The sequence below is a fragment of the Pteropus medius genome, unplaced genomic scaffold (assembly GCF_902729225.1).
Source record: "Pteropus medius unplaced genomic scaffold, Ma_sr-lr_union100, whole genome shotgun sequence".
NCBI lineage: Eukaryota > Metazoa > Chordata > Mammalia > Chiroptera > Pteropodidae > Pteropus > Pteropus medius.
The window spans coordinates 10,668,308-10,691,630 of record NW_024350927.1 but is presented as its reverse complement, the minus strand read 5'-3'; the positions used below and the strand labels follow the sequence as shown (position 1 = coordinate 10,691,630).

General features: G+C 65.2%; 2 protein-coding genes and 1 long non-coding RNA gene across 11 annotated transcripts in view; 1 reads left to right on the top strand and 2 right to left on the bottom strand.

Moving 5' to 3' along the window:
• Window positions 1-349: 349 nt before the first annotated feature.
• On the bottom strand, window positions 350-6,980 carry LOC120585897 (uncharacterized). Its single transcript, XR_005648570.1, has 2 exons — window positions 4,996-6,980; window positions 350-3,759 (listed from the first exon to the last, which is right to left on the bottom strand). It is a non-coding gene; the product is annotated as an uncharacterized LOC120585897 (long non-coding RNA).
• A 5,191-nt stretch (window positions 6,981-12,171) lies between these two features.
• Window positions 12,172-15,059, bottom strand: LOC120585896 (translation initiation factor IF-2). The gene is made up of 2 exons (XM_039842416.1): window positions 13,730-15,059; window positions 12,172-12,483 (listed from the first exon to the last, which is right to left on the bottom strand). The coding sequence occupies exons 1-2, from the start codon at window positions 14,487-14,489 to the stop codon at window positions 12,374-12,376; spliced, it is 870 nt and encodes a 289-aa protein (XP_039698350.1). The 5' UTR covers window positions 14,490-15,059; the 3' UTR covers window positions 12,172-12,373.
• Window positions 12,470-23,323, top strand: part of PRDM16 (PR/SET domain 16) — a 293,758-nt gene continuing 282,904 nt past the window's right edge. For all 9 annotated transcript variants that reach the window (XM_039842412.1, XM_039842410.1, XM_039842409.1 and 6 more), the window contains exon 1: window positions 12,470-12,811. In XM_039842412.1, the coding sequence (XP_039698346.1) occupies window positions 12,775-12,811 (37 nt within the window). In that variant the 5' untranslated portion in view covers window positions 12,470-12,774. The remainder of the gene's footprint in view (window positions 12,812-23,323) is intronic.

Below are 23,323 nucleotides of genomic sequence, written 5' to 3'. Positions count from 1 at the left end.
TGAGTGTGCTTGATGCCCTGAGGTGAGCACCCACGGGTGGTTAAGAAGGTCCGTTGCATGAGTGGAATTCCCAGCCCTTCACGGCACCTGCGACCTTTGCCCCACAGAGCCCCGCGGGTGGGCAGGGTGGGGGTGCGGTCCTCATGGTTGCAGAGGAGGCCGAGGCCCAAGCAGATGTGACTAGGGTGGCTGTGGTGGGGCCACACGCTCTGGAGCCTGCGCTCCTGCCCCCTCCTCCACCCCGGGGCTCGGGGTCCGAGTCCCGGGCCAGGTGCCCCTCCCCCATCTCAACAAACTGTCCCCACCTCCCATGCCCCGGTAGAAATGAAGCTGAAACTTATAAATTAAGTTGATATTTGGAAAATCAAGTTTTATTTATAGCCCGTCTCGCAGGTGTGCTGAGGGGCCCGTCGCCAACAGCGAGGTCTGGGGACGCTTCTGGGAGGCAGTGTCTAAGGTCTCTCCCAAACACCGGGAGAACGACACAGGGCTCTCGAGTCACTGGAGAAAAACGAGACCGCAGATAAGCGTAACAGAGCCGGGACACGCCGCCCTCGGGAGAAGCACCGCTGACATTTCAGTTTACACTCCTAAAGGTGCCCTGGGCTTCAGGACAACAGGGCACAACGTGTGTGTCCACATCATCGCGGCATCGTCCACGCAGCAGCCCACGGGGCGGAACTAACAGACTTCGTGGATCGATTCTTTCTGCGGCAGGAATGTGCCACGGGGACGAGCCACCACGCGGGCCCCCTGGAAACCTGGGTGGCATCGGGCCCAGACCAAGGGACGAGTAAAACGAACGGGACGAAGCCGTTTGGAGGACGCACAGGCTGCGTGGGCAGAAGACGACATCACACTCTCGGTTTCCAAACGCCGGGAAGGGAGGCAGTGGAGGGCGGGAAGTCAGCCGCCAAGGGTTTCAAGGAAATTTCCCGAAGCCGGAGGACTTACGCTGCCCGTTTGAGAAGACCTACTGCGGGTGCAGGCGGACACCCCCGGGGGACGTCGCTGCGGAACGCTGGCACGCTTGGGACAAAGAGAAGATTCCGTAAGCTTCCGAAGACCAGAAAGCAAGTCACACACGAAGCACGAGGGTGCGGACTCCGCACGGACCTCCCGGGAGCGGCGGGCGGCCGGGCCGGGCTCTTACCGTCCTGGGTGAAAACCGTCTCCCATCGAGAATTCTGTACTCAGCCGAACGACCACTCCGGGAAGGCGGAAGGATAAAGGCCTTTCCAGACGTACGTGGTCCTAAAAACGTATCCCCCCGTTTATCAGAGGCTACTAGAGGGTGTGCTCTGGAAATACGAGAGAGTGAGCCATGACGGCATGGGCTCTAACGAGCAGGAGAGCCGAGGAATCGCCCCTGGGGGATGGTAACCCGAGATCCCGGGCGATGGCTGTGGGTGAGGCAACTGGCCCAGACCGTGGCAGAGCCAGTAAGGCGGCGGCCGTGAGGGCCGCTGTCACCAAGACCCCGGATCGCTGTTCCCTTGTCTTAACTTGGGAAAGCCTGGCCCAGACCTTTACCTTGACCTGTCTTGTCCTAGCCACGTGTAGATGAAGTGAGTTTCCCGTGGCTGCTGTAACAAAATACCACACGTGGAGCGACTTGAAACAGCGCAAAGGTCTGTTTGAAATGTGTCTCGCTGGGGCAGAATCGAGGTGTGGGCAGAGGGTCTAGGATGCAGGCCTTGCCTCGTCCAGCTTCTAGAGGCCACCCTCGTCCCTTGGCTCGTGGCCCCTTTCACAGGCAAAGCCAGCAAGGCCAGCGGAGCCTTTCGGCCTCCCTCTGTGACATTTAAGGACTTCGCGATGACGTTGGGTCCTCCCGGGCAATCCGGGACACTCCCCCTCTCTCGGCGTCAGCTCGCTGGCCATCTTCGCTCCGTCCGCAGCCTCGCTTCGCGCCCGCGCCCACTGACTTCCTGCTCTTCTCTGCCCCATGCTTCGGCGCCAGCCGCGCCGGCCATCTCCGCCTCGGGGCCTCCGCGCTGGCTGTTCCCTCTGCCCCAACGCTGTTCCCTGGGGACGCACGGCTCCTGTCTCATTTCTTCACGTCTCTGCCCAAATGTCGCCGCCTCAGAGAGGTCTCCCTGGGCCTCCCTACTGAGACTCGTACCCTCCTGCCCCCGCCGCCCCCTTTCCCCACAAACAGCCTTCCAAGGCGAGGTCCCCACGTCGCTCGCCTAACTGCCTTCCCGTGAGAAAGCGAGCTCCGTGGGGGGCGGGGACCTTTTGTCTGTTTCGGTCATGGCTACATAGCCTGGGGCCTATGGCGATGCTGGCACACAGTAGGTGTGCAGTGAGCGTGTGCCGCTTGAATGAATCCAGGGCCACACTGCATTCCGCCGGGCACCCGGCCGTGGTCGGCCTCCTTTTCCTGCAGGCTTCCAACCCGGGGTGTCCTGTTCACACCCTGGGGTCTGGCCCATGTCCTCCTCAAACCTTCACCTGCCCAAGACGCCCCTGTCTTCCCTCCCACAGCAAGGACAGTCTGGGTTCTTCCTGTGGACTCGCCATTCTGGGTACTTTGTATGAATAGAATCGTGCGACACGTGGCATGGAGGTGTCTGGATTCGCTGTTAAGACGCAGAGAGAGTTAGGACAGAAACCGGGGTGGTGGGCACCTCCGGGCTGGTGGAGGGGACGCACTTGGGGGGCAAGGCTGCACAGAGGTCCGTGCAACGGTCACGTGCTCGCTCTTTACCGAGGTGCCGGGGAGAGGTCAGGGCACACACGCGTGTGCACGTGTGTCTCGCACACTCGTCTAGCTGCACGCTCGTTTCAGAATAAACAGAAAGCTTTCAGATGAGCATACAGCTTTTCAAGCACACGTGCTCAGTAGTGGATTTCTAAATAGCGGATGTATTGCGATAATAGCATTCGCACAGCCTGACGTTGGCCCGAGTGCCCGTGCAGCGGCATTTAGCACGCTGACGTGTTCTGCTGCCGTCCCCACTGTCCCGTTCCCGCACCTCATCTTCCCAGAGGCCACCCGTCCCCTTCCCCGGCCCCCGCCTGGCAACCACTGACCTCTTTTCTGCTTCTCCACATTTGCCCACCCCGGACATTTCACGCGGACGGTGTCATGTGATACGTGGCCTTTTGCGACCGGCCTCTTTCACCGAGAATAAAGTTTTCGAAGTCCGTGAGCGTCGTCAGTTCTTCGCTCCTGCCTACGGCCGATACTCCTCCGCGGCGTGGACAGACCCCATGTCATGCCCCCGTCCGCGACGATTTTGCTGTTCCTGATTCACTTCAATGTGGTTCCTCTGCTGCTGGACTCACGGCAGGGTCTCGGAGACCCAGGGGACCTTCGGCTTCTGCTGGGTCCGCACAGATTCTTCGGGAAGCTTTAACTGTCTTTCGGCCTCAGAACTGACAGTTCCGAGGCAAAGGCAGTGAGAGCAGCCTGTGGCGTTTTCGCCACTGAGGTCTGCTTCTTCCGGATTGACCCGGGGAGAGAGATTTTTGATGTCCTGGGCCGAGCAGAGGGGGAAACAAAGCAGCAGGATGCCAGGGTGGCTTTTGCCGTTTTGCAAAAAGCACAAGCACAAAAGGAAAATCGCTGAACGCCGGCTCGATTGGGAAGGCCGCCTTCAATGAATGACATCATTCGGAGAACATAAATCTTGGTTCGTGTGATTTATTTATGTTAAGAAATCCACATACGATGCTGAGTTTTCAATGGCTTTGTTTAAGTGATAGTTTTTCCTTTTCAGTGAAAGTTGGAGCGAGGATAAACAGCTCCAGCTGTAAAAATTAAAGGCGGAGGTGAAGCCAAGGTGATTATTACACACAAAAAAGGCTGAGTGGGGAGGGGTATTTGGCCCTTCCATCCTCCAAAATGAAAATTACCCTCTGCCACGATGTGCCACGAACAATTCCCTGCTGTTTATTAATTAACCTATTTTAAAAGCATCACATTTCTGCTAGAAACCGTTATTTCTCTAACGTGAAAACTGGCTTATTCGTGTTTATTAGAACGACCATGTCCCGTGTGGTCCGGGCTCAGTGCACACTTCACTGACACGTGTATTTCTTAAATGACACATTTCATGATTGGGAATCCCTCATGAGAAGCCCATATGCTGAGTGCGACTCGCTTAACGTTTTAGCCCCAAACTGCGCCCCCAGAGCCACTGGCCGGAATGTGGGGCCTGCCCCCGGAACATTGCTGGGATGGCCACCCTACGGGAGGGGGCCCTGAATCCCCCAGTGAGGGTCAGCTCTGAGGAAATACGGACCCCAGATGGCTGTCTTCGTGGACACAGGCAAATAAACACCTCGGTCATTGTCAGAAGCACGTGGCCCACCTGGAGGCCAGAGTGCTCTGGAGCTCACGCTCCTGGAGCCACGTGACCCCAGGAAAGGGACCCGGACGGAGCCCCTCCCCCCCGCGGTGATGCCTCTGGAGAGCGTCATCTTGCTGCCGATGTCACGTGGCGCAGGGCGTGTGGTCAGGCAGTGAGCCCCGCTTTCCTGCCTCCAGGACGTGCCTTGCACCCCTGAGCCTCAGTTTCCCCACGTGTGAGGTGGAAATAATTGCAGTTCTCAGTGAATGGATTGCTGTTAGGGTCACATGGCACCAGGAGGCAACCCGGGTGCGGGAGCCAAGCCGGGCGATGGCCAGCGAACCCCGCGGAATGACCGTCTCTCCCTAGAATGACCTTTCCGCTGCGTCCCCTGCCCCATCAACCTGCCAAGGCCGCCTAGCAAGTCGGCTTCCTTATCCAGATGTGCCCCATGCAGCAGAGGCCCTGGGTGGCTTGCTCACTCTGGCTCCCCCCCCCCCACCCCGTGGGACTGGCACTGGCTGCTGAACACAGGTGGCCCCTTGCAGGTCGGGACAGCCGAAGCGCGGGTCGTCCGGCACGGGGCGTCCTGTCCAGTCGCCCTCCACTTCCCTCTGTCGTCCCCTGGGCTGCAACCAGGCCGCAGAGAGCCCAGGGCCCCTTCCTGCCCACCCGGCACGCTTCATTCACTCACGGAGCTCCAAGCGGGCTCCAGGCCCGGGCCAGGCACTGCGGCTTCGGCGCGGAGTCAGGCGCCCGAAAGCTCCAGGTCTGCTGAAGAACGTGGCCATCACCGTGAACCACACCGTAGGGCTGTTCCAGCAACACTGGGCCTTACTGGGGCCTCTGCCACGTGCGAATGAATGAATGAATGAACAAATGAACGAACGAATGAATGCTGGGTCTGCAGCATGATCCAAGAGCCTTGGGCCCCGGAGGGCAGGAGGTAGACCTGTGAGAAACACTGAGTTGCAGGGGCCAGGACCCTGTTGGCCCTCGCAGCCTCCACACTGACCAGGTAAGACAAGGTCAGGCCAAGGTCGGAAGGCGGGGCCCGACACTGGGGGCCCCTTAGGCCTTGCTCCAGGAGCCCCGTCATCAGTCTCGGCCACGCGAGCCCTGTGTCCAGGCAGGGGGTTCGCTGCCCTCTTGACTTGACTCTGAGCCTCTAGGGACAGGCCTTGGTCCTGGGGTCAGAGGGGTCAGAGGGTGCAGGGACCTCTGCCACTAGCCATCTGTGCTTCAACAACCCGCAGAGCTCCCAGGAAGCATAAGGTCCCCACAGTAACCCCCGGCTTGTCTACGTCCATGTTACACAATAAGATCGGGGTACTCAGGAGGCTGGGGCGGCGGGGGGGGGCTGACCCAGGTCTCAGAGGGAGGGGGAAGAAACTGGCTCTGAGATAAACCTCCTCCTGTCTTTACCGCCCCCTCCTCCCCTCCCCCTCCCCAGCTGTCTGCTTGCTCTGGCAGGAGGGGGGAGGTCACAGCACCGACACACTAGGTGGAGAGGGAAGACCCCAGGTGTGCACAGGGCACCGTGAGAGGCAGTGCCTCTGCTGCCCCCGTCGCCGCCAGGCACAGCACTTGTTTTCGGTGCCACCAATGTCATGGGGGGGGCGCCCCATGAGTGGGGGGCTGCTCAAGGCTGGGACCAAGCCATCTTCACCCTACCCCAGGCCTGGCACACAGTAGGTCCTCATGAGGTGCTCTGACCTGCTTGGGCTGTAGGGGCCTTGTGGGCCTTGCGCACGTGTGTCCCTGCCACTTGGGACACTGTTCCTTCTTTGGGGGCTTCAGTCTAGGATGCAGGAGGGAAGGATGGGGAGGGACCCCGCCAGCTCCTGCGGGTGGACCCCAGAGCCAACTTCCTGCGCCCGCTCCCCTCCTAGAGCCCAGGGTCCTGGGGCAGGAGGTGGGGGGCGGGGGCGCGCCCCGCGAGGACATGCAGACCGATCCCATCACCTTCGGACCATTCAGGGGGTGACCTTTCCCTCCCCAGGGTGGGGGCGGTCCTGCTCTCAGCCCTTTTCTCGTCGGCTCAGGGAGCCGCGTCTTCACTGCACGCCCGGCGATTACCGGTTTAGTAGAGAGCAAGGTGGAGGGGAGGTGTCCCCTTGGGCGTCCCCCTGGGCACCCCACTCCCTGCCCCGAAACGGTGGGAGGCCTGGAAGGTTTGCTCAGGTCGCGACCCCTCCCCTCGCTCCCCGCCTCCCCCGCAGTCAACACCCAGCGGGTAGTTCAAGGCGGATAAAGATGCCGGAACTGCCAAGGTCACGCCCCGAGGGCCCCGCCCCGACGTGCCGAGCCCGCCCACCGCCACCACCAGGAGCGCCCGAGTCCCCGCCCCTCAGCGTGGGGAGCTGGAGGGAGACCTGGCGTGTCCCCCGCAGGAGGACCGAGGCTTCTGTCCCAGCACCCACCCTCTGCGTGATATGGGGTGCAGGGCGGACCACCCCGAGAGCCGGAGCGTGGTGTGTTAAACCTGCCCGCGTTCCCGGGCCTCGGAGGAACCTGGGGGCACCGCCCAGGGCGAGCCGAACCCCGTCCGGGGGTGGAGTCGGACCCTCCCCCTTCTCCCCCGAGCCCTGGACAGAGGGTTTCGGGGATGGGGTGGGGGCGGGCGTGAAGGGCACGGACGCGCAGGGATCGGCTCGGTAACAGCCTCGCGCCCCTTCCCGTCCGGCGCCGCCTCCGAGCCCCACCGCGCACCCCGGCCCCGAAAGGTGGATCGCGCGCAGGCCCCGCCTGGCGTCTCCCGTCGCTCCCTCCTTCCTCCAGCCTCACGCGAACCCGCGAGGGGGGCGCCCCGGAGCGTCTGGCCCCATTTCACAGATGGGGACACTGAGGCGCGGGGAGACAGCCTCTGCGCCGCGCCCCCCGCCCCCCGCGTCCGGCGTCACATCTACGGGGCGCGGAGCACTTAAGACCAAAAACGAAATTTCGTTTCCGAGCTGAGCCGGCGGCGTGGGGGCAGGGACCACGGCCGAGGAGCGGGCAGCGGCTTTGCAGACCGAACTGTGGGTTCGCGCGCAAGCCGACGTGGGGGGCCTCGTCCGTACGAGGCGGCTCGGCCGAGGTCCTCGGCTCCGGGCGTCTGCGGATTCCAAGAACGGGCTCCCACCCGCGGCTCGCGGGGCGCGGTCCCGGGAAGGCGACGCGGTTGGCTGTTTTCGTTGTCATCAGGGCCCTGTCCGCGCGCGCCCTGGGCCGGGAGCAGGAGGCGACGGCCGCGTCCACGCGGGCCCATTCCGGAGCGGCCGCGGGGCCGGGGCTCTGGGGAGACGAAGCTGCTCCCGGCCTGCGGGGCGGGCGACCCCGGGGTGCGGGCAGCGCCCGAGTCCCCGCTCCAGGAGGCGCTGGCGATTCGGGGCGCGGGGTGGGCCCACAGGCTTGGGATCGGCGAAAACCGAACGACGGGATTCGTTGGCGGGTGTTTAAAGGCTCTGGGGTGGAGGGGGGAAGCGTGCGAAACCGATTCCGTTTATCGCTCCCCGCGGCAGTGGCCGCCCGCGCCGTTGCTGCAGCCGCGGGGCTCGGCGGCTGCCGGTCGCGGCCCACGGTGCGCGCCGCGGGGGAGGGGTCGTCGGAGGCTCCCGGCGCCTCTGCGAGAGCAGGTTCGGGTCCGGATCCTGGCGCCAACTCCCTTCCAGGCTCAAACGGGCAGTTCGGGCCCACAGCCTCAATCTCTTAAATTAAAAATCAAAACAAAAACAAAAAACTCCCCATTCGGCGCCCCCAAATGCACGCGGCAGGCCCCAGGTGCCTGCGGCGCGTCCTCTGGCTCCTCCTGAGAGGTCGTGGCCCCAGCCGGACTCCAGGTGGCCGGGGCAGAGAAATCTCGGGGCCTCCTGGAAGGCAATCTGTCTTCCAGGGACAATGCCCGCCAGCCCGAGAAGGAAGTAGGTTTCCAGATATCTGGGGTTCACGTTCTTGGGAAATCCTCCCCAACTCTGCGGCCGCTCCAGGGACTGGGTGTGGGCACCAGGAGAGTTCAACTCAGAGCAGCTAGGGACCAGCCTTTCCATAGGGCTTCTGACTGCTCCTGCCGGAAACAGTGACCTGTGCCCTGTCCTTGAAAGCAATCTGGGTCACAGCGGGTTTCCCTGGGCCTGGGGTAGGAAGAGGGGACAAGGGCAGCCGGAAATATTGACCCAGAGCCCCAGACTAAAAGGAGGTGCATGTGCCAGTGTGGTGGCCTCTGCTCCTGGCGAGGAAGACCCAGGAGCTGTCTGCGCCCCGCCCCCGCGGAAGGCCGAACCCTACAGCTGACTATTCGCCCCCAGGCTGCAAGGCCTCTGCATTCAGTCCCCAATGAGTCCCCTGTCGGTGCCAAGGCCACCGCGTTTATCCTCAAGGCAGGGGAAACCAAGCCCATGGTGGCTGACGGAGGCGTGTCCCTAAGCAGCCCTCCTGGTGCCCAGCCTTCTGTTGCTCAAATCTGGGAGACATCTCCATCCAGCACAGGACAGGAGAATGTGCCTGACGGGGACTCCGTGGCCTCGTGTGAGGGTGGGGACCTGCAGAGGTCAGTTCAGGGTCTTGGAGGAGAGCCCACACGTGACCTGAGGGAGAAGGGCTTTTATTCCCAGCTAGTCAGCATCTTTCTGAGCAGGAACCAGAGGTGAGTGAACTTGACCTGGAGTCTGGCGGAGCCCAGAGACTGAGCACAGAGGGGAGCGTGGAGCGGAAGCGGAGAACGCGGCCAGGCCAGGGCGTCTGTCCCAGGGCAGCGGCCGTTCCTGCCTCCCGGCACGTGGTCTGCAGCAGCGCTCCAGGGGCCCGAGGACCAGCCGGGCCCTGACCCAGCACCTCCGGGCACACGGACCCGGCAGTGCAGACTTCTCTGCAGAGCCCGGCCTCCGAGAGCTGGCACGGAGCACGGGACCTAGCCAGGCAAAGGGACGCTCCAGCCCGGAGCGGGAGTGCACGGGGACCCAGTGCGGAAGCCCCAGATCCTCAGAAGTCCCGGCGATGGGGACCTGCCTTACTCCTTGCCACCGCCGTGCTACTACTGGACTTCAGGACCGGCTCTGCTCACTCTCCCGCCCCTGGCCCGTCCCAGAGGGGTTTGCTTGACCCTGGGCCTCCAGGGGCACCTCACCGGACAGGCTGGCAGTGGGCAGGGCTCCAGCTGCGGGGGCAACAGTGCCGCAGAAGTTGGTGGTAAAAGTCCCCTCTCCAGTCCGCCCCACCCAGCGCCGGCAATGAAGCTGGTTCTAAAGCTCATAGTGTGAAGGGCACCCACGGGTCAGCAGCCTCTGACGACCTGAGAGCCTGAAGCCCAGGAGGTCACTGGGGATGGGGCGGCAGAACCCCCTCCCCCCCCACTCAACCCCCCGGCACGGGGTCCCCTCAATTGGCCACAAAGCTCTTCACAGCTTGGCTCGCTTTGAAAACGGCTCTTAAACCTTTTAGTATCAATGAAATAAACACGGGGTCCCCCACTCGCCCACACCTGTTCACCCGAGTCCCCGTGTCCTGGGGCGGGATGCAGAGCTGGGGCCGCGAGGACCGGCCTCTGGTTTTCCCCGCCTCGCTCTTCCTCTCGTTGGGGCTGTGCAGGGCCTGACCTGCTCTCCGTTCTAAGTCTGGCCACGTGGGGGCAGGGCCCGGCCAGGCCAGGACCCAACCTCAGCCAGGGCCATGGCCTTGGGGACAGCCTGCCCAGGCACCTCGAGCTGCGGGCTGATTGGAGAGAGCCGCTCGCAGGAGCTGCGGCAGCTGGGGGGTGTCAGAACCTCACCTGTGCCCCAGTTCATCCTCTGTCCCCAGATCTCCCGCCAGGCAGGCCCTGAGCTGCGCACGACATCCTGTCCCAGCAGGGAGCGGAGTGCAGCCTGGCCCTCTCCCCAGCCTCCCTCCTTCCTCAGGCCCCCACCCTGGGTGCAGTCCCAGAGTCTGGAGCGTGGCCTGGCCCAAGCAGCCAGGGCTCTGAGGATTTTAATTGCCTCCGGAGCTGAAGGAGGGAGCAGGGAGAGGGCCCGAGAGGGCTGGGGTGTCCCCAGAAGAAGTCTTGACCTTCCTAACCTTGGGGTCTGCTGGCTGCTTCCAGGGCAGGCAAACCAGTGCCGGGCTGGGGGCGGGGGGCAGGAGGGGACCCTCCCTGCAGACGGGGGTGCTTCACAAGCACTGTTGTACCTTCCGGGGCCTTAAACCTAACCTGGCTGGGAAGTGCCCTGCAAAGGGGTCTTCGGGTACCGAGGTATGAGGGTGCCCTGTGTTCTCTCTAGCCAGTGGCCCCAGCCAGGTTAGGCCCACTGGCTGGAGCCTGTCTTGGCTGGATTAGACGTGCAGCCCCAGAGTCGGGGTTCCAGCTCCCCCCTTTCCCGCCTCTGCCAAGCCTCGACCCTACCGGCCTTGAGCAGGGGTGGGTTTTGAGCCTGGAGGGCCTGCAGCAATGCCCTAGCCCCGGTGGGCACGCCCCACCGAGTGCTGGAGAGCCTGGCAGCAAGGCCCAGGGCCCCGCCGAGCCCAGCGGTGCTGCCCCAGCCTACAGGGAAAGATAGTCAGGGTGTGGGGGGGACGGGGCGACAGGGCCTCGGAAGGACTCGGGCAGTGGAGCGAGCTGCCGGGCGCAATGCCGCTGCTGCGGGCCACACTCACCTACGGGGCGGAAGCGGCAGCGGCGGCGGCGGCGGCAATCAGCGAGAGCCAGGGCCGGGCAGGGAGCCTTCTCCGTCCGGGGCGGCGAGCGGGGCGCAGGAGTGGATGCCCGTTGCAGGGGGAGCCCCGCTGGGGTTCGGGTTCCCGCAGGGGAGCGGCTGCGGGCTGAGGAGGCGCGAAGGCGGAAGGCCCATGCGCGGCGGCCGCGGGCTCCTGCCAAGCCGGCCCTGTCGAGCTTTTTCTCGGGGTGGCGTGGGCTGCGCGCCCCTCGCCGTCAGCGCGCCTGTGCTAGGACCCGGGTCCCGCGCGAGCCCCTTGGCCATGGTCGGTTGACCTCTTCTGTGGCTAAGTCCCAGGGGAAGCGCTGCTGGTCTCACTGCGCAACACGGAGGGGAGCGGCCAGGAGGCCCCCCACGCGGCGGAGCCCCGAGTGGCGGCCTGACCCCTTCCAGGGTGAGGCTGACCGCCCCAGCTCCAAGCCCCGCTGCCTGGCAGAACCTCGGTTCTCCAAGGGCTCGGGGTCAGCGCCTCCGGCAGCTTCCAATTCATAAGCGAACCCCACACCTACTCGACTGAGGGATTGTCACCGTCCCTCACCAGGGCCCGGGCCCGGGCCCCCCGCCTGCTCCGGGCCCGGCCTTCCGCGGCCGCGCCTCCGAGTGTGAGGGCTGCGGGGCAGAAGGAGCGCCCAGCGGGCCCCCGCCCTCCCTCCTCCACCTGCTCGCGGCCCTCCCGCCCTGGGCGCACCTGGGCCGACAGAGGCGAGGGGGCGGGGGAGTGTCCCCAGAGGCCCCGGTTCCCTGGAGGGGGTCCAGCTCGGGCGCTCGCGCCGAGGGGTACTCACCTGGGGGGCCGCGGAGGCACGAGTGCGCGGGCTGCCCCCAGGGCGACGCGGTGCGGGAACGCCGGGCGTGCGGACCGCTGCCCCCGCGCCGCCTCCCCGGTGTCCGGCGCGTTTCTCCCCGCAGCTCCGCGCGGGACCGAGGGCGGCGGGTCCGAGTCGCGGCCGCCGGCCCGGGCAGTGGCGGAGCGCGGAGCTGGCGGCGCTGCTGCTGTTGTTTCTGAGCCGAGAAGCCCGAAGCGGCAGCGGTCGGGTGGGGGCAAAGGGGAGGGGCGGGGGCCGGGGAGGCCCGAGGGGGGCGGCGGCCCGGAGGGGCCTTCGGAGGAGCCGGGTTCGGGCGCGAGGGCCCGGACACCCCCTCGGGCGATTGCGGGCCAGGGGCGGGGACCAAGGGGAGAGACGGTGAGAAAAGCGGGCTAGGGCGACAGTGAACGCAAAGCTTTTTAATTAGTACTAAAATGCAGTAAAACGAAGCAAAACCATCCAGACCCACGTCCGAACTGTCGGTGCGTTTGCCCGCATATCCGAGGAAGTCGCGAGGGTAAACGCAGCCTCCACTCCATCTTCGGCCGGCCGGGGCGGGAGCAGCAGCGCGACGCAACGCAGGGGAAGGGTGGGGGCATAGTCACCTCGCCTCCGGGGCCACCTGGGTCCTTTTAAAGTGTCCGGGGTGCGGGCCCCGGGCGGGAGCGCCGAGCCCGGAATGTTTTCTTAAAGGGCCAGTTCCGAGCGGCGCTGAAAAGGGGGGTGGGGAAGGGGGCGGGGGGAGAGATAAGTGAGGTGAAGCCCGGGAAGGCCGAGGAGAGCCCCCCAATCCCGCGCCGAGGCGGCGGGCGGCGGCGGCAGCGCGACGATGAGGATGATGAATACATTGCAAAGTTTTTTTGGCCCCGGCGAGGGGTGTCAGATTGAGTGCTCTGTGCGCATGTGCGAAGGTGTCCAAACTGACAATGCTGGGGAGATGAAGATAGTGTGTAGCTGCTTCTGGACTCAAGGAGGAGGAGAGAGATTCCGCGAGCCGACACCATGCGATCCAAGGCGAGGGCGAGGAAGCTAGCCAAAAGTGAGTCTCCTGCGCTCGGCCGCGCCGCGCACAAGGGCCCGGGCCGCGGGGCCGGGGCGGCCGGGCCAGGGGTGCGCGTCGGGGCGAGGCCGGCGCGCCTCGGGCTCCTGGCCCCCGGATCGGCCGCGCGGCCCGGGGGCTGCTCCGCCTCCCGCGCTCCGGGGCGGCCGGGCTCGGCGCGGAGGCTCGGGGCGCCCGGGCCGCGCGCTCCCCGAAGGCGCCGGCCCCCTCCTCGCCGAACCCCCTCCCCCCCCCTTGTCAGGCGCTCGGGCCCGGGAACCCGAGGCGCGCGGTGGGGGCCGGGGAGGGGGGCGGAGGGGGAGGGCCGGGGGTGGAGGGGAGCGAAAAGCGAAAGTTAGCGAAAAGTTGACGAAAGGCGAGAGCAACTTTCTCCTCGCTCGCTCTCTCCCTCTCTCTCCGAGTGGCTCTCAGTCCTGGTCAAATCATATTCCGGGCTTTTGAAATAGTGGGCGCTAGAGCACCGCCTTTGGCGTCGGCCGGCCGGGCGCAGAGGAGGGAGACCCCGAGCCGGGGAGGGGGCGGAGGCGGGGGCGCGGGCCGGCGCCCACCGGCTCCGCGGGCGCGAGAGCAGGGCTGGCGACGGCAGGACAGCCACGGCCACTTGGGGAGCAAAATGGAGACGTCTTCCTGGGCTCGAAACCGTGGTCGCGAAGTTTATTCCCACTGGTGTCCCGCGCGGCGGAGGGCGCTCCTGCGTGACTCCGGCAGCCCACGCGGGCCGCCCGGGCGCCGGTGCCTCCGGCGGGAGCCTCCCCACCCGGCCGCCTTTCGACCCGCCGCCGCCGCCGCCACCCTTGGCCCCGCTTAGACCCTCCGGCACACGTTCGCCTGGCACAGCCGTGAGGCCCGGCGGGGACAGAGCTGCCCCCGGCGACACTGCCCGGTTCCCGGTCTTACTTTCTCTTTCGCTCCGTCTCGGGCCGAGCCCCGGGCTCCGCGCGCCCAGCCCGCCGCCTCCGGGTCCTCGCCGCCGGCCGGGTGCTCCCGCGGTCTGAACGGCCGCCCGCCGCTGCACCTCGGGGCCACCCGTGCGCCCTCCGCGTCCCGGCGCCAGCGCCATCGGCCACGAGGCCCACGGGCCGGGAGCTGCGGCCCGAGACGCGGGCAGGTGGGGGCGACGGCGGCGCCGCCGGGCGAGTGCGGCTCCCGCAGCCCCGGCCGAGGCCCGGCTGCAGCGAAGCGGCGAGAGCGGCGCGGAGCGGAGCGGAGTCGGCGCCTCCCGCTCTCGCCGCCCCCGTCTCCGCCGGCCGCCCGCTCGCCGGCGGAAGGGGCGCCCCACCCACTCCCCTTGGGGTTCCCGCCCGACCACCAGGCCGGGCAGCCCGCTCCTCCTCGGCCTGACGGGCCGGGCCTCGCGGCATTCAGAGCCACCCCCGAGCGTGAGCCGGGTGGGCGCGAAACTCCTGACAGTTTTCTGAAGAAGTTCTGCTCTGCGGGTTCGGTATTCGCCCCGCAGTCGTAGGCCGCAGTTGTGCCCTCCGGGGAAAAGCAGCTCCCAGCTTATGCGGGTCGCGAGGGGACGCCCCGCTGGTCGTTGGGGCCCTAGGTGAAGGCGCCGTGTTCCAGCCAGGTTCCTCTGCCGGGCGCTCATGGCCTTGGCCTCCTCGGCCTCCCCTGCGTGACCTCTGGCCCCTCTTGGTGCGAACAAGGCCCCCATTCCGGAGCCGGCTGAGCCGTGCGTGCGCTGTACCTGCCTGCCCGCCAGAGCGTGGGGCGTGAGTGTTCGCGGGCGTGTTCGGGTCTCTGTGTGTGCTGGGCCTTCTCACAGTCCTCGCTGGGGCCGCCGGCCTCCCAGGTCAGGCTCTCTCGAGAAAGAGCCGGAATCTGGAGCGAGAGAGCGAAAAGTGGCCACACTCTCCCCTGGCCTTCGCTGCAAGCGAGTGGCGGCTGGGTGTGCAGAGCGGCCGAATCGTCCTACGCCCGGCTGGCCACCGGTCTGGCCCTCGGCTCTCTGTCTGCTCCAGCCCTGCCAGGTGGGGAAGGTTGCCCCCGCCAGGCTCTGCTCAGGACCTAGAATGGTGCCTGGAAGTGCCCTGTGGCCTGACCCGGAGGCCAGAGGACAGGGCCAAGGGCAGGCGGTTGCACAGGTTCCCTTCCTGGGAGTTCTTACTGAGAAGAAGCTGAGGCCAGCAGGTCTGTCAGGCCCGGGCCAGCTGGAGCCCACACCAGGGCAAACCCTGGGGACCCCTCCCCCTTGGGCCCCGCAGCTGGGGCAGCTGCCGCCAGCCCTCCCCGGTAAGGTGGTGGCTGAGGCAGGCACAGAAACGCGGCTGCACGCCTGACTCAGCACAGGACCCACTGAGGAATTTCATTTCGGTGGACGATATTTTAAGCAGATGTGGATGTCCCTGGGGACCTGACTCCATTACCTGAATCAGAGGCAGAGGGCAGGTCCAGGGCATCCAGCAGACCGTCCCCCTCCAGGCCACATCCCGCGGGGGGCCGGGGGCCTGGGGGCAGGGGAGAGGTCACAGTCACAAGGCCGGTGTGCAGGGCTGGGCTGGGCCTGCAGCCGTGTGCCTGGCCCTAAAGGACAACTGGGTTGGTGGGTATGACCTCCTGACTCAGAGCTCGGGGGCTGCCCCAGAGGGTGCATGTGGGGCTGTCATTTCGTTGGTGTGTCCCCAGGACCCCACTCTGGAGTTCTCGCCTGCTGGGTCTGCACACTGGCTGAGCTGGGAGCACGTGAAGGGCCCACCTTAGGGGCTCGGAGTTGAGCTTTCCAAGGTCAGAGTCCCCGGGGCATCCGGGCCTGGGCTGCAGTCCGGCTGCTGGGACCTCCACCTTTTCACCGTGAGGCTGGGAGGCAGGGGCAGTGAGGACAGGTCGAGTCCAGGATCCCCTCACACAGGCTGGGACAGTGCTAGCCTGTGCGCAGATGGGGCTGTCCCCGTCCCACATTTAAAAATGGAGTGCCTAACAAAAGCTCGGTGTTTCTGCCACTGTTGTGAGCCAGGTGGGCGGGCGGGGGTCAGCGCGGTCGCCTCGCCCTCCTGACCTCTGTGCGGGGAGCATGGGCTCCACAGACTGTGTCCAGCCAGAGCCTGCATGGGAGCTGCCCTGAGGCCCGATCTCCGTGGAGGTGACAGACCTCTTGATGATGGCTTCCTCAGGCGGACTGTGCTTAGCCCCTGAGGTGGGGGCGGGGGCCGCGACCTCGGCTAGATGTAGCACTTCGTGTGCCTCGCGTGGGTTGCAGGGCGATGTGTGTGAGGAAGGCGTGTGTGCGTGTGGCAGGGTGGGGGAGCCGGGCTGCCGGCTGAGCTGGAACAGGCCAGGCTCCCTCCCTGCTGGGCCGGGGCCTTGTCTCCTGGGCGGGGAGGCTGCCCCTTCCGCCAGCCCTCTCCCCGAAGCCAGGACTGCCGGCCCCTGTTCAGACGCCTGGTAGGGCAGCAGCGCCAGGAGCTGTCCGGCGGGCAGGAGCGTCCTGCCCGCTTCGGGCGAAAACGCGGAGGCGGCCGCGGCGGAGGGGCGGGGCGCAGGGCTGGAGGCCAAGGCCAGGTGCCCCGCGGCAGTGCGCAGAGGCCCGCAGGCTCTGATTTTGCGTCGTCAGGGCGGGTGTGCCATGGCTGGGGGCCTTCGAGAGAAAGGCAGGGGGAGCCAAGTCCTGTTCGGGGGTGACCTCCGGGGGGAAGAGCACCGGCTGCGCTCGGGGTCCCCAGCCGCCCGACCCCTCCCCCGGCTCCCAGCTCGTCAGCTCTGCGTCCTTTGCAGAGCAGGTGTAGGCTGGGCCTTCGTGCCGCCTGGACCTCGGCTTCCGGAACCCTGCGCCCCGCTTCTGGGCAGAGCGCGGGGCGGGGGGCCTGGTATCTGTCTCTGCTGAGAGGCCGGGTTCAGTCCGGCAGTGGGGCCCGCGGGGGCGCCCCCACCGGGCCCCTGGGGGACGGGCGTCAGCCCCGGGGCCCACTTTGGGCGCGATGAGCCCCTTGTTTCATTTAATTAGGAGGCAATTAGGGACCCTTGGGGGGTCGAGGCTGGTAATTAAGGTGATGTATAATTAGTTTCAACAAAAATTATCCAGGATTAAAAATCTTTTCAGCAATTTCGTTTAAAATTTTCAAATAGCGCTAAATACAATTTATCAGGTTTTGAATCAAACCCGCGTAACGAGCCTTGGACGCTACAGCTCATGTCGCCGGCGCGGAGGGACGAGAAACAGGGCGCCGTCCCGCGAAGGGCAGAAACTTCTCCCCGCGAAGGGAGCGCGGGGCCTCGCCGCGGGGACCGGGGCGGCCGCGGGCGCAGACCCGGCGCCCAGGGCTCCAGACTCGCGGGCCGAGCGCGCGGGGCCTGGCTACCGGGTCTGAGCGGCGGTGGCCGCGGCGGCTCCCGGTTCTCCGCACACAGAGTCGCGGCCAGCTACGGCGCAGGGGGAGCGGCGCCCCAGTCTACACCTGGGGACGGCTGCGCCCAGGCGCCCCTGACCCCAGGCCCAGCGGGAGGAGCTCTGTCCACCTCCAGAGCTTCGGTCCCGGCCCAGCGGGCTCTGCCTCTTAGCTTCCGGAACCCCAACCCTCCATATGGCCCAGACTCGGAGCAGCAGGCCCATGTTCCATTCAGTCGCTTCCTGGACAGTCGGAACTGAGAGGCGCCGGAGGGGGGCGGGGAACCTGGGTCTAAATCGGCAGTGAGGGGAGGGGGCCCAGGTGGGGTGGGGGTCCGCCTTTCTAGGACCGACCCCAGACCCCACCTTTCTGGGCCGCATTAGCCTAGGAGGCTTCCCAGGAGGTGGGAGGTGGCACGTGGGCCCCGGGCATTGGCTGCGCACACCTGCCTGCCAGGGCGGCGGAGGGCCCGCGCTGCAGCCGAGCCGCTGCCTGTCCCCGTGTGTGCCACGGCACCCAGGGCGGAGGTCGAGCTTCTCTTAGAGGCGCCTAGGTCCACGTGGAGACCCTGCCCCCTTCACTGACCCTGAGAATGGAGCGTGTCTAGCTGGCACCACTTGCAGGGGTAAGAAGCCCAAGGCACAAAGACAGAGAGGTCAAATAACCCACATGGGTCACACAGCAAGTTCAGGGTGAAACTGAATGTCACTTAAATGAAGCCGGCCGGGTTTTTCTAGAGCATCTCCCCACCCCCACTGCAAGGTATTTCCATAGGATATATTTTTTTAACGCATCAGGGTTTAAGTATTTTCCCAAGGCCAGTGCCCAGCTTGCAACAGATCTGCTGTTAAAAAGCAAATCAGACACGGGGCGCTGGCAGCGAGCGCCCCAGCCTCCCAGCCCCCTGCAGGCCCCGGCCCTCCCGCTGCTCTCCCCCTCCAGGCCCGGAGGCCTGGCCCCAGCTTCTCCAGCCCCTGGCCCTGGGCGACCTCACTCAAGGGCAGGTGCAAAGCAGCGAAAAGTGAAAAGTGTGGGCTGCTCGTCTGCACCCCCCACTCAGCGCCTTTTGCCTGAGCGAAGGCAGGAAGTCTGGGACCTGTCTGCTCGCCCCTCCGCCCCCACCCCCGCCCCAAGCCTGCAGGGAGAGCTCACCGCCCCTCCCCCCAGGCAGTCAAGGGGAGAGGGGACCTGACCACAGGCCCGGGGAGGTGCCGATCCAGCCTGGGCGGCCACTGTCCTCAAGGCTGGGCACCTCCGTGGCTACGGCCGGCCGGGGCCACAGTGACGGCAGCTGGGCCGGCCAGTGCTCGCCGACGCCCGCGGGCCCAGGGCAGCCGAGCAGTGGCCTCTTCCTGCTGCCTCAGGCTTTTGCCACCACATCCTCCGGAGCCCGGAGCCGCCTGAGCTGCCTGCCCGGCCGGCCTCTCCCAAGACTCTGAGGGCCGATGCCCTGGAGCTCACAGATCCATATTTGTTTAATAGTTAACATTCTGTGCAAAAAAAGGAGAGAAGTCAGATTCTGGTGAAGGCTTTGCTTATTTTATATCCACTATAACTATTTCTGTCCATGAAAATTGGCTTAATTATATCAATGGAATGTTTCTTTTTCAATTCTGTATGCAATTAGTCCATCTTGCCGGCTGCAATTTATTTTAATAAAAAAATAAACCGGTGGTGTGTTCAGTTCCTCGTCCCCCGGGGACAAATGCGATTGGTGTGTTTAATTTCATTAACTACAATGCGGCCTACTGGAAAAATGTATAAAATCAGCTTTATACAGCTTAAACACTGGCATTTGAAACAAATCATTATTGCATTAGCTGTCACACTGGTAATTCTAGAATCTAAGGAAAAAAATATATTATGGCTGTTTTTATAACCCTTTGCAAATGCACTGTTAAAATAATTTATAATCATTCGAAAACATGGCTGGGTCCTGGTGAATATTTTATCTCCTCTAAATACGGCTCCCTGTCGCCCCATGCACGTTTTGCATCCTGACGCTCGTGCCATTTCCAGCCCCGCGGCCCCATCTTTCCGGGCGGAGATGGGGGGGGGCTGTCTTTGAGCAAACCAGAGGGGCGTGGGGTCACTCCCTCATTTGGGCTCCCTCTGCCCTTGAGGCGGACTATTTGGTGTATGACAGACTCATGCGGGGCACACCTCGGGTCGGAGGGGACCCCAGAGGCTGGTGCTGCTGTGCCTGGGGTGCACCCAGCCCCTCCACTGGCCCCTCAGGTGGGAGGAGGGCCCGGTGAACAAGGCGGGGCGGGGGGGACTCGCAGGGGTGGGGTGGCACCTCCCGTGGCTGGTGTCCCCGTGCTCCAAGCTGGGGAAGGGAAGTGAGGGCTGCGTTTGCTGTGCACGCCCCTGCCTCTCTGCCCAGGGAAGGGAACCAGTGACCAGACACCTGCTCTCTGCACTGGCCCTGCGGATTCTGCAGAATAAACGCTGGGAGGGAAGTCACCTGGCTCGCTGCTTCTTGGCAGGCGACGCTTCCAGACAGGTGTGCACCGTCAGTGCCCAGCCCACGCGGCACGGGCGTGGAGGGCGAGCCTGAGTGTGTGTGTCGGGATCAGCGTTTTCCCAGCAGGCCCGACCAGCCGGAGCCAGCTCTGCGGCCACGAGGCAGACGATGGAGGGGCTTGCCGCTCGCTCCCCTGGGCATGCAGCTTCGGGTGGTTAGCGGTCTTCCGGGAGGGGGTGCCGGGCAGAGTGTGGGCTCCTCGGACAGTCCGTCTCTCGGTTCTGAGACACGCTGTGGGGAGACCTGACTTGTGCTGCTGGAATCCCTGAATGGTGACCGCTGGCCTGTCCCCAGCGTGGACAGGAAAGGGACCGCGTGTGGCTGTGGAAGAGCCAGCACGGGCTCGGCCCCCATGCCTGCTGCCACTGTCTCTGTGCAGGTGCCTGGGCGTCTTCCGGGGGGGTCCGTCTCCATTCCCACGCCCAAGGAGCGCCCGGGGCCACTCACCGGTGAAAAGACCTTGGTGGGCTTGGTTCGAGGCCTGAGGACGTGGGGTGGGGGCAGGTTCCAGGGTCTCAGTGGCGTTTCGGAGGGAATTCCCGGAAACGTCTGTGGGTCCTTGTGGCCACGTGGAGGACTGTGCCCTCACCCTGCCCCTTAGCCTCCCGACTCACCTGCGTGGATTTAGGTAGATCTGATTTTCTCCTCTTGATGCAAGATTTCCGTTCTCTAGTGAACCCCGGTGTGAGCTGACGCTGGGGCATGGGGGAGGAGCACAGGAGCCCCGTCCTTGGGTTTGAAGCTCCCTCCTGCTTCTCGGGGTGGGGCGGGGGGGAGCGCGGCTGAGGGGCTGCACAGGGCGGTCCTGGGCCAGGTCTCCCCAGAGGCCTGGCTCCGGGGACCGGGCCTGCTGACGGGCTGGGTCCTCAGGCTTGTGGTCTGCTTTCCGTTCGGTGAGCTGCCGAGTTGAGAAAGAAGTGGCTTTGTCTACTTTCCTACTTCAGAAAGAATAACAGAGCCGAATGCTTAGTGCGACCAGCCCGTCTGGGCCCGCGGGCGCCCTGGACCTGCGCCCGCGGCCTCGCGTGGGGCCTGGGGTCGGCGTGGGGCACTCGGAGCATCCGGCTCTGGGCCGCGTGCGCCGCACACCTAGGTCCCCACCGCCCGCCTCGACCCACGCTGCCAGCTCAGCACCCCTCGGCCGTCACCACCAGTCACGTTTGCGAACCCGGGGAGCGGGAGGGGGTGTGCGGGAGAGCAGAGGTGACCTGTGACTCCGGTGAAGCGCGGCAGCGTCCGCGCGTGTGTTCACAGGCGCCTCATGCTCTTCCGCTCCCGGCCTCGAGCGGGGATGAGCACACGGAAGGTTCTGGAAGGGTCCGGCATGGTGTTCGCCGCAGTGTTTTTGCCTGGAAGGAGGGGGTCCTGCGGCAGGTGTCGGGGAGTCGGAATGGCATCTGAGTCCCATCGGACGGGAGGTCAGGACAGGGTTTTGGTTTTGGCTTCCCGGCTTGCGTGGGAAACGGTTCTGTTGGCCCTCGGCCTCCAAGCTTTGTGGGGGCCTTGTGGGGGCCCTGCAGGGGGTGCGGGGGCCATGGGGAGGGCACAGACCCCATGCTGTGGGCGCACCGGTCAGAAAGCCCCGCCACCAACAGCTCCGCCGGCTCCAGCGAAGGCCGTCCTGCCACACGGCCCGGCGTGCGCTGAGGCACAGGGTCCTTCGCCTGAGAGTGTTTTTTCGGATGGGGACGCACGCGGTGCTCAGCCCTTTCGGCCCCTCGGACGTGCAGCCAGGCGCTCGCAGAGCTCAAAGGCCAGAGTCTCCCTCCGCCCACCCTCCCGGCCCTCCGGCCACGCAGGGCCCGGGCCTTCACCACCCTTACACCCCTTCGGGGTTTAAACAGCTGCCGGCATCTGCCAGCTCCTTCTCGTCTGAGGCCTCCCAGTTCCTGAGGGGTGGGGGCTTCCGTTTGGGCGGCTGCAGTCCATCTGTTCCTTCGTCTCCACTCCTGGCGCCCAGCATATAGTCCGTGGGCCTACTGTGTGCCGGGCTGACTGTGTGCGGGGTCCTGAGACCTGCCTGAGACCCCCCAGGCAGCTGCCGGATGCTCACTGGGGGGCTGCCCTGAGAAAGGTGTGGTCATGCCAGATGTGGCACTCGGGCCGGTGTGGCGAGTCGGGGGGTGCGTGGAGGCCCCCAGACCCTTTGAGCCTCACTGGCCAGCAGGTCCTAGTCCCGGAGTTGGGGCCTCCGTGTCCAAAATGCTGGTAAGGGGAGAAAGCCAGACCCGGCCCAGCGGGCCACCCCAGCCTCAGCACCTTGGGGACATCTCGCTCTCTCCATCCCTGGCCCGGCCTCTGAGCTGGGGGAGGGGTCACAGCCCTCCAGCTAGTTGCTTTACTTCAAATCAGGAAAGCCACGAAAGGGGAGGTGAGTGGGAGGGAGGGGCCAGGGAGGAGGCTTACACCTGTCTCTGCTCCCGTGAGCCTCTCTCTCTCCCCATCTCTGTCTCTGTCTCTGTCTGTCTGTCTCTCTGTCTCTATTTAAATTCTGTGGTGCAAACGCACAGCCCGTGCAGCTTCTCTGGTCCCGGTGGCAGGCAGGCACCTCCAACGTTTCAGCACAGGAATAAAATGCCTGGGTCGCCACAAGGGATGGAGACGGACTGCGGCCGGGGCCTGCTTCCTGTGACACGGCGTGATCCCCGTATCTGTGTTCAGAAGCTGGCTGTCAACACGGGTTTATGTAAGACACTCCATCGGTCTTCTCGTGGCCTCTGCGAGGGGAAGGGACGTGGATTTGAAACACTCGGACACGCGTATCTGCTCAGTGGGCTGTCACGGCTGCCTCAGAGACGCTCGGCCACCTAGGTCCCTGAAGCATTGAGACACACACCCAGAACGATGCTCACAGCAGGAGCCCGGATGGGACCATAGCAAAGCCACTGGGCTGCGGGGCAAAGCGCCGGGCGTCTGTTCTCCTCTGTCCCCTGTCACCTCCTCCGGCCATGCCGCAGTTGGGTCTGGGGCCTCTATCACTCCCTGGTGCTTATGTGCCCTCGGACGAGGCTCTCTCGTGAAGGTTCAGTGCGAAGCCATCGCCCCAGCATCCACGTGTCCCCACGCAGGCATTCCACACCTCGGGCGCAGAAAGTGGCACGGTTAGGTCTTCGCTGTGTCGGAAACCGGCATCTCTGGCTGCTGCTGACCTGCCCACCGTTTCCAGCCCCCAGACTCAGAAGCGGCTGCTGGCCACTCCTCCCTCCGAGCGCTGCCCTGCTGGCCCAGCCCCGAGCCTGCATGTGGGTTACATCACAGGGGTCCCAGGGACCATTTCTGGGGTGTCAGCGTGGGGGATGTTGCCATGCTGGCGGAGGCCCCCAGGGTCCCTTTGGGAAGGGAGCTAATCAGCCAGAGAATGTCCGCGGCTCAGTGAACTCTGAGCTGCTTAGGCCGCGGCCACGGGCGTGGGGCCGGGTGTCTGCTGGGCTGTGCCACCTTCCTCTTTGCCATCTGCTCGCCCCCTCCCTGGGAAGTCTGGCCTTCCTTGCAAATGGCTCCTGGCCCTCGTTCCTGGAAAAGCAGACGCATTCCTGAAGTGCCTGAAAGCGGGACACGCTGGGGGTGCGTGGTCACGGTGCTGGCACCGTCGCCAGGGAGCGCGCAGACAGGGCCCCGCGCCCTCGGCGCGCTGTGTCC